The sequence below is a fragment of the Phyllostomus hastatus genome, unplaced genomic scaffold (genome assembly GCF_019186645.2).
Source record: "Phyllostomus hastatus isolate PE091 unplaced genomic scaffold, TTU_PhHast_1.1 phas_contig_86, whole genome shotgun sequence".
In the NCBI taxonomy this organism is placed as follows: domain Eukaryota; kingdom Metazoa; phylum Chordata; class Mammalia; order Chiroptera; family Phyllostomidae; genus Phyllostomus; species Phyllostomus hastatus.
In genome coordinates, this window is record NW_025333977.1 from 1929986 (window position 1) to 1942154 (window position 12169).

At 42.3% G+C, this 12169-nt stretch overlaps 1 protein-coding gene across 6 annotated transcripts in view; it reads left to right on the forward strand.

Annotated features, from left to right (window-relative positions):
* LOC123826747 (amyloid beta precursor protein) overlaps positions 1 to 12169 on the forward strand; it is a 244818-nt gene that overhangs the window by 69421 nt on the left and 163228 nt on the right. For all 6 annotated transcript variants that reach the window (XM_045850790.1, XM_045850792.1, XM_045850793.1 and 3 more), the window contains exon 3: positions 4241 to 4370. In XM_045850790.1, coding sequence (XP_045706746.1) covers positions 4241 to 4370 — 130 coding nt within the window. The remainder of the gene's footprint in view (positions 1 to 4240; positions 4371 to 12169) is intronic.

A 12169-nucleotide genomic window follows, 5' to 3' on the forward strand; every position in this document is an offset into this window, starting at 1 on the left:
TCTCTGAATAAAAGTAGGTGGGGCCGGTTGAAGTTACTTTCGCCATCCCATCCCAGGGCGGTGGGTGAACCGTGCCCGGGGTGTCCGAGGTTCGGATTCTGTAGTCTCATCCCTCTGCAGAGGAACCGTGGCCGTTGTCAGTGCTCACGAGAGGAAAGCTGTTGAAAAGCAGGACATTACACGTATACCCTAGATTTTTGTGGTGGGAACTAAGGCAGATTCTGTGTTTTTGCTGATCACTTCTTGAAGCTCGGGTGGTCTTGAGGAGAGAGGCGCTGTTCCCAGAAAATTAGCACCGGAATAAGTCACTGCCCTGTTGTGGCAGCGGTTACCCCAGGACACTGATGGTGGGACGCCTCGTGAACCAGGGATCCTGTTTGCCCGCTTACCAGTTTGTCGCGTACACACCGTGGTTTTGGTTTTGTGTTGAAAAGAAGACAGTGTGACTTGACTGCCTGCCACCGGGTTTGTAGAAAACCGAATGCTCCTGGGGAAATTCTCAGCAGGGTAGTATTTCTGTGAAGTGGCAGCTGGAACCCTTTTAGAAAAAGGCAGTAACTCACACTTTACTGCACATAAAGTCTTGTCCCTCAGGGCGAATTCTCTCGTGTCATAGTGTTTATGACTCATGAGTGCTGTACTTTTGTGATACAATAAACAAGGAAAGGTGGTGGGAGAATTCTATTCCTGTGCAAAGAACCACTTCACCTGTCATCATATAGAAAGAGGCCATGGGGTTATTAAATTTTTAGTGGCACTTTTCAAGTGGAGCATTATCGGAGGCTGAAATGCATGCACTGTAGTGCCAAGATACTTAAGTACAAAATAAAATGAAGGGAAGGGAGCCACTTCCGTTGGGAGCTAAGGCCCCGGCATTGTTTCCGAACAATAACTTTCTCCATCCCCTCCCCACGATGCTGACTTAGGTATCTCTTTGCGTGTGTGTTCTCATAGCACATGCTTTCAGCACGGAATTCACCCTGCGTGACACCGATTAGTGCCTTCTTTTTTATGTTTTTTAAGCAGACTCTTTTTTTAGAGCAGTGTAGGTCCACAGCAGAATGGAGAGGACAGTACAAGAGATTTCCCACTAACGCCCCATTCCTGACACACATGCACAGCCTCCCCGTCGTCAAGGGCCCCCACCAGAGCCGGGCACTTGTTATCATCGTTGACTCTGCGTTGACACCTCCTCACCCAAAGTCCATAGTTTATGTCAGGGGCCACCAAGTTTGGGCCATGTATGTGTTCACCATTGTAGTGTCCTATCGAATAGTTTCACTGCCCCGAGAAGCCTCTGTGCTCCTCCTGCTCACTCATCCGAACCCCCTGCCTCCGGCAACCACTGACCTCTCACTGTCTCCATAGATTTGCCTTTTCCAGAACATCATATAGTTCAGCGGTCCCCAGCCTTTTTGGCACCAGGGACCAGTTTCACAGAAAGTAATTTTTCCACAGAGTAGGGCAGCGGGGGTGGGGGGAGCAGGAGGCAGAGCTCAGGCAGTGAGGCGGGTGGCATCCACAGATGGGGAGGCGGGAGGCTGGGGAGCCCTGATATATTTGGAATCACACAGCATGAAGCCTTTTCAGATTGGCTTCTTTCACCAGTGCTAGAGGGGAAGGGACTCCCCTCTTTCTACCCTTCTTGAGTTCTCACTGCTGGGCTACTACTAAAATGGGCACAACACAGAAGGACAGGAAGATCCCAAGTTTGATTACTTGTACACGGGAGAGTTAAAAGGGTACTTCTCTGTGACAGAAGAGTTGTACAAATGAAATTTTACATAAAGAAACAGTACATCGTGGGGGATCTGACCAGACAAGGAGCTAGGTTTTGGGAGCCACAGTCAAGGACTGAAGTAGAAGGTGGGTGCAGGGCAGTAAATTACTAAAATTCCCAAGGGTTTGTGTATATGGGCTTCTCAGCTCTGGGTTCTTTACCTCTGGTGACCAGGCTGTGTCCGCCTGAGTCCCTCTGCTCCTTAGGCCTTTCCTAGCACGGAAGGCACCTTTCACATGGGGATTTGTTTTCTGTATTCAGGGTCAGAGGGCTTCTGCTTCTGCCACTGCTGCTGCTGTTGCTACTGCTGCTGCTGCTTGTCAGGTTATTTTAACCCACAATAATTAATATGCCATTGTGGGATATTTGGGGACGGAGTGCTCTGTGCCCCAATGCATTGAAGGCTCCTCCGTGGCTTTTCATGATTTAATAGCTCGTGTCTTTTGAGCACTCAGTGACCCATTGTCTGAATGTACTGTGGGTTCAATGTCTTATTTTTTTTAACTGATTTATCTCAGGGCTGGGACTAAGGGGAAGTAAGTGAGGCACTCAGGAATAAAGATTAAATAGTAGTTTAGTACTATATTTTAAAATATCGAAACCAGCGTAAAATTTTCAATGAACAAAGTATCAACATTTTGGTGAAGATAGGATCCAGGCGGGCCTCGCTGAATGTCCCTGGCGGGCAGTCATCAGCAAACCTCCTTGCAGCCGTATCCTCCAGCGGGGGCATCGTCTTCTTGCTCTGAAACCTGGTTCTGTCCCAAAGGCACTGCTGCCCGCGCAGCCCTTGCAGGTAGACGCGCTTTGGAACGTCTCATGGAATTGTGCCAGGAGATGGGGATGTCCTCTTTCCTCCACATTTCCACCTCCAAACCTGTCCTCTCTCCTCCCTAAAACGTCCCCCGCCCCAACTTTGAAGTGTACACCCTCTCCTTGTTGGTCATCTGGAGCTGACCTTCGTCCGCAACAGCGTTCTCTCTCATCTCGGAAGGTTTGGGCTCCCGGCTTCCTGCTATCCCAACAACTGCCCCTTCTGTGATTCTTAAGTGATTTTACTATGAACCTCGAAGATGCTTCCCTTAGTCCAGTGTCTCAGTTCCTTGGTTTTCATTCCTCCAGCCATCTTGCTTTCATCAGCCATTCTCTCTGATGGTCGTGTCACACCACACAGGATGACCAAATACTGGGACTTCTCCCAAATCACAGTATCGACCGTCAGACACACTACGTACTACTTCCGGTCACTTCCATTCACTTCACTTTCTCTGGTAGCTTTATGCTAAAATCCTGTAATCCACACCTCATGCTACAGCCTTTTTGTCGTGTTTCCCCCCTTCCTGTTCTCCCTTCCCTCCCCTCTAGATTTCATGGCCCATCCTTCTAAACACCCCTAGCTATCTCAACTCTCTTAATTGTACTTCTCTGGCAGACTAGTACTGCTGGTGAAATGCAAGGGACAACTCTTGGTAGAAAAAAATTCTTTTTAAAGATCTTATTTATTTTTAGAGAGGGGAAGGGAGGGAGAAAGAGAGGGAGAAACATCGATGTGTGGTTGCCTCTCATGTGTCCTGTACTAGGGACCTGGCCCGAAACCCAGGCATGTGCCCTGACTGGGAATTGAACCGGTGACCTTTTGGTTTGCAGTCCAGTGCTCAGTCTACTGAGCCACACTAGCTAGAACTAGAAATATATGATATTTTCTTTCAAATACCTACTCATTATTAGTAAGCAGAAGAGATTTGATATTTCACAAATATATCTTGGTTGATCCAAATTCCACATTGCATTTCAAGTGCTCAATAAGCACCATGATTTACTGAGAACAGTAAAAAGTAAAGGGCTATAACTAATTATCAGGGGAAGAGATTCATAAATGCAATTCTTTATCTCAATGACAGACCTGGTCATTGTTTGATGAATTATTTTTATCTAAATTACTTTGAGTAAAGAGGATTTTTATATAGAAAGTTTGCTATGAATCATATCCTGTGTGTAGAATATTTGCCTACAGCCAGTAAGATAGGACTGGGTTGAATTTCGGTAAAGGTGATATCTCCTGGCGAACCTACTAACTATAACATTTATATAGGACATTATAAAATATAATTCTCCTGTCAGATTACTTTCCATTGACAATGACCCCATGCTTGGAGTGGATCCCTTCCTCCTGTTTCTATTTTTATCTCCTCTGGGGGAAAAAATAATTTAAGCCTGAATAAGTGCTGTAAAATAATAAAGTCACATTGCTTAATGTTTTTGAATGAAATGATTAGGTGCTTGTCACTTGCTTGTTTTGTTTTCCTTTCCTTTGAATTGCTTTAGCTTGATTGGACCTCAGGGCCTGCTTGAGTGTGGGGGACAGAAATACATTAGAGTAACAGTAGTGGTGGATCAGGTGCTTGCACAGCCCACCCCCTGCCTCAGGTAACAACTGACCCTTTTACCGTGCTCCCCCAGGTGTACCCGGAACTGCAGATCACCAACGTGGTGGAAGCCAACCAGCCAGTGACCATCCAGAACTGGTGCAAGAGGGGCCGCAAGCAGTGCAAGACCCACGGCCACATGGTGATTCCCTACCGCTGCTTAGGTGAGCCCGTCAGCCATGGCCCTGAGCCGTGGGGATGGAAAGGAAGGATGCTCTGGTTAGCACACGTGCACAGACTCTTCCTTCGGTGTACTGCCACTCTTTGCTGGACTGTATGTTAGGCTTTAAGGTGGTAGCCGGTGTTCCGACAGTACAGGAGACGTATGTGTGAATTTCCTGGCACAGAATGAATTTACCCAGTGTGTTTTTCAAAATTACACATTCTTGGGCTGATCCCAGTTCTGCTGAATGAAAGTGCCTGGTGGTGGAGGCCAGGGATCTTAATTTTAGCAAATTTTGTTGATATTTCCCATGTACACTGACTATCTAGACTTGGAGAATTAAGGTCTTGTGTGTTTCCTAGACTTCATACAAGAAAGAAGCTAATGGGAAGCTCCAGCATTTTGCTAGTTTCTCAGTCTCTTCCTCGCAACACTGGCTGCTCATCTTGTTTGCCACAGCCAGGGAGTTGGAGTTGGGGAGTTTGCTTTTTTTCCTGCTCACATCAAACTAGAGGAAGCAGTTTGATCACTAAGGTTTCAATGTATGTTTCTCTCACTGATCTCAAATTTTACATTAACTTTTTATTTTAAAAACTGAGTTGTTTTATGTGTTACTCTACTTTTTCCCTGTGGAAACACTATCATACTCCATAGTTATTCTGAGCTGGTTGTTCGTCTCTTCCTTGTTGATATCTGTATATATCCAGGCATTGTGGAAATCGGCAGTCTCTGACCTGGTGACTAGCGTCTTGATGGTTTCCGCAAGTTTATTCAACAGCAGGATGATTGTAAATAAGGGCATAGAGATCTATATATAAGGAGGGTGTGGACAAACGTGCATATACATTCTGATGGCTGCTTATAAAGACCAAAAGGAATTTTTTAAAGTCCCAGCTGCAAATTTAGAAATTTAAGGATAAGTACTGAAGATTCTGGAGTTCTTCATTGTAATACTTCCTTCAACATGACTGTGATGAGAGCGTGATGGTCACTGTTCATGCGTGTGCGTGATTTCAGACATCAGTAAAAAATGGGCATTAGTATGAAGATTTCATCTGGTAGATTTACTGCTACTTACAATACAATTGATGAGGAGAGCTGGAAAAGCAAATTCTTAAACATTTGGTAATTCAAGTGTTTCCTCGTTATTCTTCCTTCTTTGCTCCTAAATAATTTACAAGGCCTCTCAAACTATCTTAGTTGTTATACCAAGAGACCATACAATTCAGCACTCGAGCTAAATTACATGGTCTCTTGGTATAAGTTAGGAAGTAATCAAGCATCAGTTAATGAGCCCTTGCTAACGATTTGTTTTCTGTTGGTTCTCACTTGCCCATTTATGAAATGTTTCAAATACATTTTCTTTCCATGCTGAGCTCACTGGGAAGAGGTACTAGGTCTTTGGCTGAGAGTCACTGCATATGACACTTGGTGTGACACGCTGCAGTTTGTTTCAGAATGAACGCATGTCCTTTTGCTTAGAACTTGCTGCTTCACAGTTCTGTTCAGAGTGGTTAGAATTGACTAAGAAGTGCAATCCACGTGAAGATTGTAATTCACTACCCCGTGCCACTTAGTTGTGGCAGATGGGTACCTCCCCACCTCTGAAAAGCTCTACTCCATGACAAGAGTCAATTGAAACTCAAGGGGGAAAAAAACACAAAGAAAAGGAGGAAGAAATGTTTAAAAAGTCTTCAGATGCAAATGTGACGTCAGGAGATTTTATGATAATGCTGTGATTAACTGTCAAAACAATTTGTTTTTATCGTGGTATTTATTCTGTGTTATGCACAATTTAGGGAAGCTTCTTCCTGAGTGCTCCCACTCCACAGGCGCCAATACTGAGAGTCAGTGAGGTCGCATCTCTGGCTGTGACTGACACAGCTTATCCGTGGGGGAGTCAGGAGCAGTGCCACAGATCTTTCCATTCTTCACCCAACGTTCCTGACAGTGTTAACACAAAATTGTTTCAGAGCAAGCATCCGCCTGATTTACAAAAGCAGATCATAGAGGAAAGGCTGTGATATAGAGGCAGTGTATAGCACTTTTTTTAAAAACTTACCCCAGATGCTGTGTTTATAAAGGAGACCACCGTGACCCTGAAACAGGATAGACCCCCACCCCACAATGTTTTCTACTTTCTGGGAATAATAGACAGCAGCCCGATGTATTACCTGCCGCTGGAACAAAGAATTACTATTTAGTAATAGCATAAGTATCCTATCCAACTATATCCTTTAGACAAAAGAGATTATTTTACTGAATTCTCAGAAAGGTGCTACCTAGGAAACAAAGTAAAATTGTCTTTTATATTAAGCTTGAATAGAGAAGAATGCTTGTTATGTCTGGCGTGCACCCTTCCTGCTCTTTTTATCAGATGCGGGATCTGGTGTTGCTCTGGGTTGTTTTTCTCTAATCCGTGTATTTGCCCCGGGCATACTTGCTCTAGGTACCTTGCATTCCTTGTCTAGATGGAGAAAGTGTATTGGGTTGCTGTTGCCATTTTCTTCCCTCGGAGCGAGTGATTTCCCTTGAGAGTGAGTTGGCTTTCTCATTTTACCCCTTGCTTTGGATTGTGCCTCTGGACCCCGAGGAAAAGATCTGTCTTAATCATAATAACATTTTATTATTTGTCTCATATGGGATTCAAGCACATCATTATCATTACTCAAGGATAATTTTTTTTTCTGCAAAGCTTTCAACCCTTTTGCATTTGAATGACTGCTCCCCACCGTGTATTAGATCCTCTTTTGAAATTGATGCCCTTCTGCACTTGTCTCTGTCCAGTGTGGGCAAGGTGCACTGCATTAGCTGAATGACTGTTGATGAATGTGGGCAAAGTCGGGTTCATAAATTAATGCAAAAGAGTTAGAAGGCAAAGAATTACAACCTTAACTGTCATTCTACTTCATTTTATATTTAAGGCTTTCTGAACATGCAAGTAGTAATGACCAGGAAGCTGTTCAGATATGGTCAGATGACAAATTGAAGGCATTCAATTCATCTTAATTTTAAATTGTACTGTTTTAATAAAACTTGAGAACAAGCAGCTTTGTGTTTTGGGCTGCTTTGGGGTGGATTAGCTACAGCTATCTTTACTGTGAAAAGGATGTGTTCAGATATTCTGACAGATACCGTACCCGAGTAGTTTTTTAATTTATTTATGCTACTACTCAACATTTCTCCTAAGATACATCATACAGCCAACAGCATTCAAGAGTGTTACATATGACTTCACCTAATCTCGAGAAGGTGGATGGGGATGGGAGAACATTTTTATCGTAGACCTCAGTGATTTTGTCCGTGCCCACCTGTGCTAGCACAGTGATGCGGCGTGTTAGGGAGTCGCAGGCTTCACTGACCGCTGTGCTCTGCAGATTTGATGCGTGTGAAGTCTTGGGAGGTGCACATGCCAGGGGTTGTGCATGCGTACTGTAGGGACGATGCTTCACGAGCCTGGCCTCTGCGCGCCAGAGGGACATAAATTCCTGCACGTTGTATGCTTTTAAGAGCTGTCCGCGTCATGCACTCCTAGCGAATGACCGGAATTACTGGACATATCTTCACCAGGGAAGGCTAATCACTGTCCTTGGAGAGAGAGCAGACTCCTCTCTATGTGGTCCTCCACACGGGACATTTGAGCGTTCATTTCAAGTTAGTCGTACTTCACGAGTTTATAGAGTCTGACTCTCAACTATACAAAAGAAAATAGGCATGGAAAAGAAATCTTCCCATGGCGTATCTTGAAACAGTGGAATTACAGGTGATTTTGATTTTATTTTAGCCTTTTCTATTAATTTCCAAAATAATTGAGTAGCTTTTGTGATCAGAAAAAAAATGGACTAGTTAATCAGTACATAAAATTTTGCATCTATCATCAGATAGTAGTTTAAAAAAAGGTCCACCCTCTTGAAAGGACACACAGAGTGATTGTGTTTAGCTTCCAGTAGTTGCATCTTACACGTTTTATACAGTAGGAGTAACTTCTTATGAGAAAACATTTTTTAAAAAGCATGCTGCCTAATCAAAAGAACCATCTGCATTGTTGTGGTCAAGCACCTTTAAGCAGCATTAATCATTGCTGGGTTTTTTGTTTTTTTTTTTTTCAGAAAGATCCTTGATCTTGCTTAATTTTTTCTCTTCAAATTTGCATCTGGGAGCTACATGTGTTTCAGGGAGGATTGTAGAATGGGAAGAAATTGCATTTATCTTCTGGGTGGGGAAGGACTCTTCCTATTTGGTTGGGCAGGAAAACCTGTAGAAAGTGATTTTTTCTAGGTAGGTCACCCACCCAAACCAGTGATTAAACCTCCTTCCTCCCTCTCCCAGTTCCCTGTTGGCCCCCAAATAATTGACTCCAGCTTGATTCGTGTTGTAAAGTTGAAAAGATTGGTTTTTTTTTTTTTTTTTCAGTAAATCAAACTTAGGAGAGAAAAATTTAGTGATATTTATTGGCTCCAACTCCAATTTAGTTTTATCTTCTCATTTTTAACCATTGTACCTGTTAGTATGTAAGTCCTCTTGCTGGGCCTTTTAACCAGGTATGTTTTGTCTGGGATAAGAATTATAATAGTTTGAATGATGTACTGAGTTGAATCTTTAATTTCGTCTTTGTTTTTAAATTGGAGATGTACTCTCGAGTCATTAAGGAGCATGGGTCATTCATTTTTGAAAATTTGCTCTTACGCCCTGTGGGTGTGCTCTGTTGTCACTGTTTTATTAAAGCAGAAAATGCACCTGTGCAGGTCCCAGATGATAGGCATTAAAGGAAGAAACCCCAGTGTATTTGCCGTGGTATCGTTTCACTGCTCAGCGACGCACTGCAAAGTGAATGATGACATTCATGGACATCTCTTTTGTGGAACTTGCTAAGAATTGCAGTGGTGTGCTTAAAATAAATCTCTCTGAATACGAATATGATCCATGTTCATCATAGGAAGTTTAGAAAATGAAACGACTACCCAGATATAAGTCAGAACCATTTGGTGTCCTTCTAGTACATGTTCTTCTGCACATATTTTTTGCTCTTACTATTTTTAACATTATGTGATTCTTATTTCCTGGTTTATGACCTGTCTTTTTACACTTACCATTTTTATAATCCTTTATTCATGAAATTGAATATTCTTGGAAAGCATGCATTTTAAACTAGCATCACACCAGACACTACAATGTGTTTATTCCTTATTTTTGGTTATTTATGTAACTTTCGGTATGTTGTTGTGGTGATTTGTTATTGTGGGAGCTAAAAAAAAAATAAGACCTTTCTTCCCCCCTCCCAAGTTCTTCTAGATGGGTTAAAAATCAAATGAACAGAGACAAAAGGAGAAAATCAAATTTTAATTCATGTGAGTGGGGAATTTACATAAGCATGAAAATTCCAAAAAGAATGAGATAAATTTGCTGTGCTTGTCGTTTTGGGCAAAGGAGAAGAGGGGGATTAGGGCTCTGAGATTTCCCAGTGAGAATGGGTGATTCCCAGGTAGGAGGAAAAGCGGATCACACAGGGCAGGTAAACTTTTGCTGGGCAATCCAGAAACAGTGGGGGGGCGGGGTTAATGTGGTACACAGGCTCCTTTTCAAGCCCTCTGTCCCCAGGCCCAATTCCTGTGAGGCAGCTAAGGCAAACACCCCAATATTTCTTTCCTGGAGTAGCTCTTTCCCTCCTGAATCTCTTAGGCGGGAAAGGGGAAGGGTCCAAGGTTCCTTCTGAGATTTTTCTTAATGACCAGCTTAAACAAATCAATATCCCAAAAGACACAAAACTTTATAAATCATTATAAATGGTTTATAAATGACGCTATGGCAAACATCATTGTTCTTTTTTTATACTCAGTCATTAGCTGAATGTCTTGCAAATCTTCTAGTTGCCTTAATACAATAAATGTGCTATTTACTTCCATCTGAAAACTAATTGTTAGTATATACTGAGTTTAAAGACACTCTTACATTTAGTTATGTTTTTTAAATTGACGAGTAAAAAAACTCATAATTTCTATCATTGGTTAGCCATAGAGGGACTATTGAAAATACTTTTTTCTCTAAATTTCCATCTTGGGAAACACTCTGTTGACTGTTTACAGAGAAATAAGTCCTTCAAAAATGATTAATGATTTATGCACTCATCGTGTAAGCATTTATTGACCTGTGTGTATGGCCAGGAGGATGGGTGCAACCTCCCCTCCGTCCGAGTCTCACTCTGGCGGTGGGGGAAGCAGGGGTCTGGCCGAGGACTTGAAGGCAGACTTAGCACGAAGCGGCATCTGAGCGCAGATTTCAAGGACGGGGGCGTGGATTGAGACTATCAAAGTTGAGGTGTTTAAGGGGGAAAAGGATGAGCAGAGGTGGGACCTTAAAGGGCACGTATGGATGAAACATAGTTCCTTGTCTTCAGGAAGAAGAGGCAATTGGTCATAATAGGGTAGCAGTTTTTCAGAAGTGTTGCTGTCTCCATTTATAATAGATAGCACTCTTACTATTTTTAATTTAACGTCCTATCTAAAGACTTATTTTCAGGCTGGTACTAAGTATGTACTTCTTTTATATACACCCATCGTACTTCTGCTTTTTTGGCAACTGAGATTAAAATTTTTGAGGGTGTCTTGTTTTTTAACTAATAATCCAATCATTAAAAAAAGGTGAGTAGAAATGCAGGCATCACCTGCCGCTCTGGTTATTCATGCTTTGCCGTTTTTATATGAAATACCAGCACTGTTTGGGTTGAAGTACTGGTTACGTGTGTGCGCGTGTGCGCTTTCTCCAAGAGAAAGTGGAATATGAACATCAAAAAATTGAGATGATTATAGGCTATCCCTACAAGGGAGTTATGACCCCCATATTTACTGTTATCTCAACTCATGAAAAGCATATTTTGAGTTTAGTTTCCCTTACATGTTCCTTTTAGAGTGCACATATATGTATGTGTATATACATACATACATATACACATACATATATATGTACACACACAGAGACACACACACACACACACACACAAGCAGACACTGGCATCCAAGAAGTAAAAAAAGTCACACATAATTTAAATGGCACATAGTCACACCATCACCTACTTTATCAACAAAAGATAAAAACACCTCTTGGTTTAATAACACATTAGCTGAATACAATGGACATACACTATTTTGGTTTTTAATTTCATTCTCTAAACATTTGCAGTTGATACTGTCACAGCAGACCTGTGATGGTCAGAAACACTGATTTTTTGGTGCCAGCTGGTAAACAGCTGCTCTCTGGTTGTATCTGCATAATTCAATCTTGGAAATCATTAGCTTGCTGTTTTAACACAAATTGGATATGAAGAGCCGTGACACTTCCAGATAACCTCAAGCTGTGTCTTTTGTCATGAAATTTTCTCTCTTTTCCTGATGTAATTGATTACAAGTGATTATAGTGGGGAATCAAGAAATGTGACGTTCTCAGAGTTCTGGGTTTATTCTGGCAACTTCTAGCCCCTTCGTCAGGTGGTGCGTTGCTTTGCCATCACCTCCTACCCCCTGCAGAGAAGGGAAGCAGCTTTTCCCTTTTGTCTTTAGAACAGAGCATTTCCCCAAGCAAGCAACACCCTTGAGATCCTGTTTTGATTTTGTTTATCGGTCTAGTAAGTAAATACTTTTCCAGAGGGCCATAACACAAAACACAGTTTGTGTATAATGAAAGTTGTGCAAGATTTGGGGGGATTTAGGGCCTCACGTTTCATGCCACGTGAATAATTATAACCAAAGAATATAAAATGTAAGGGGAAAACTCAGAGCAGTACAGACAGTTATTACTATGGTTCTT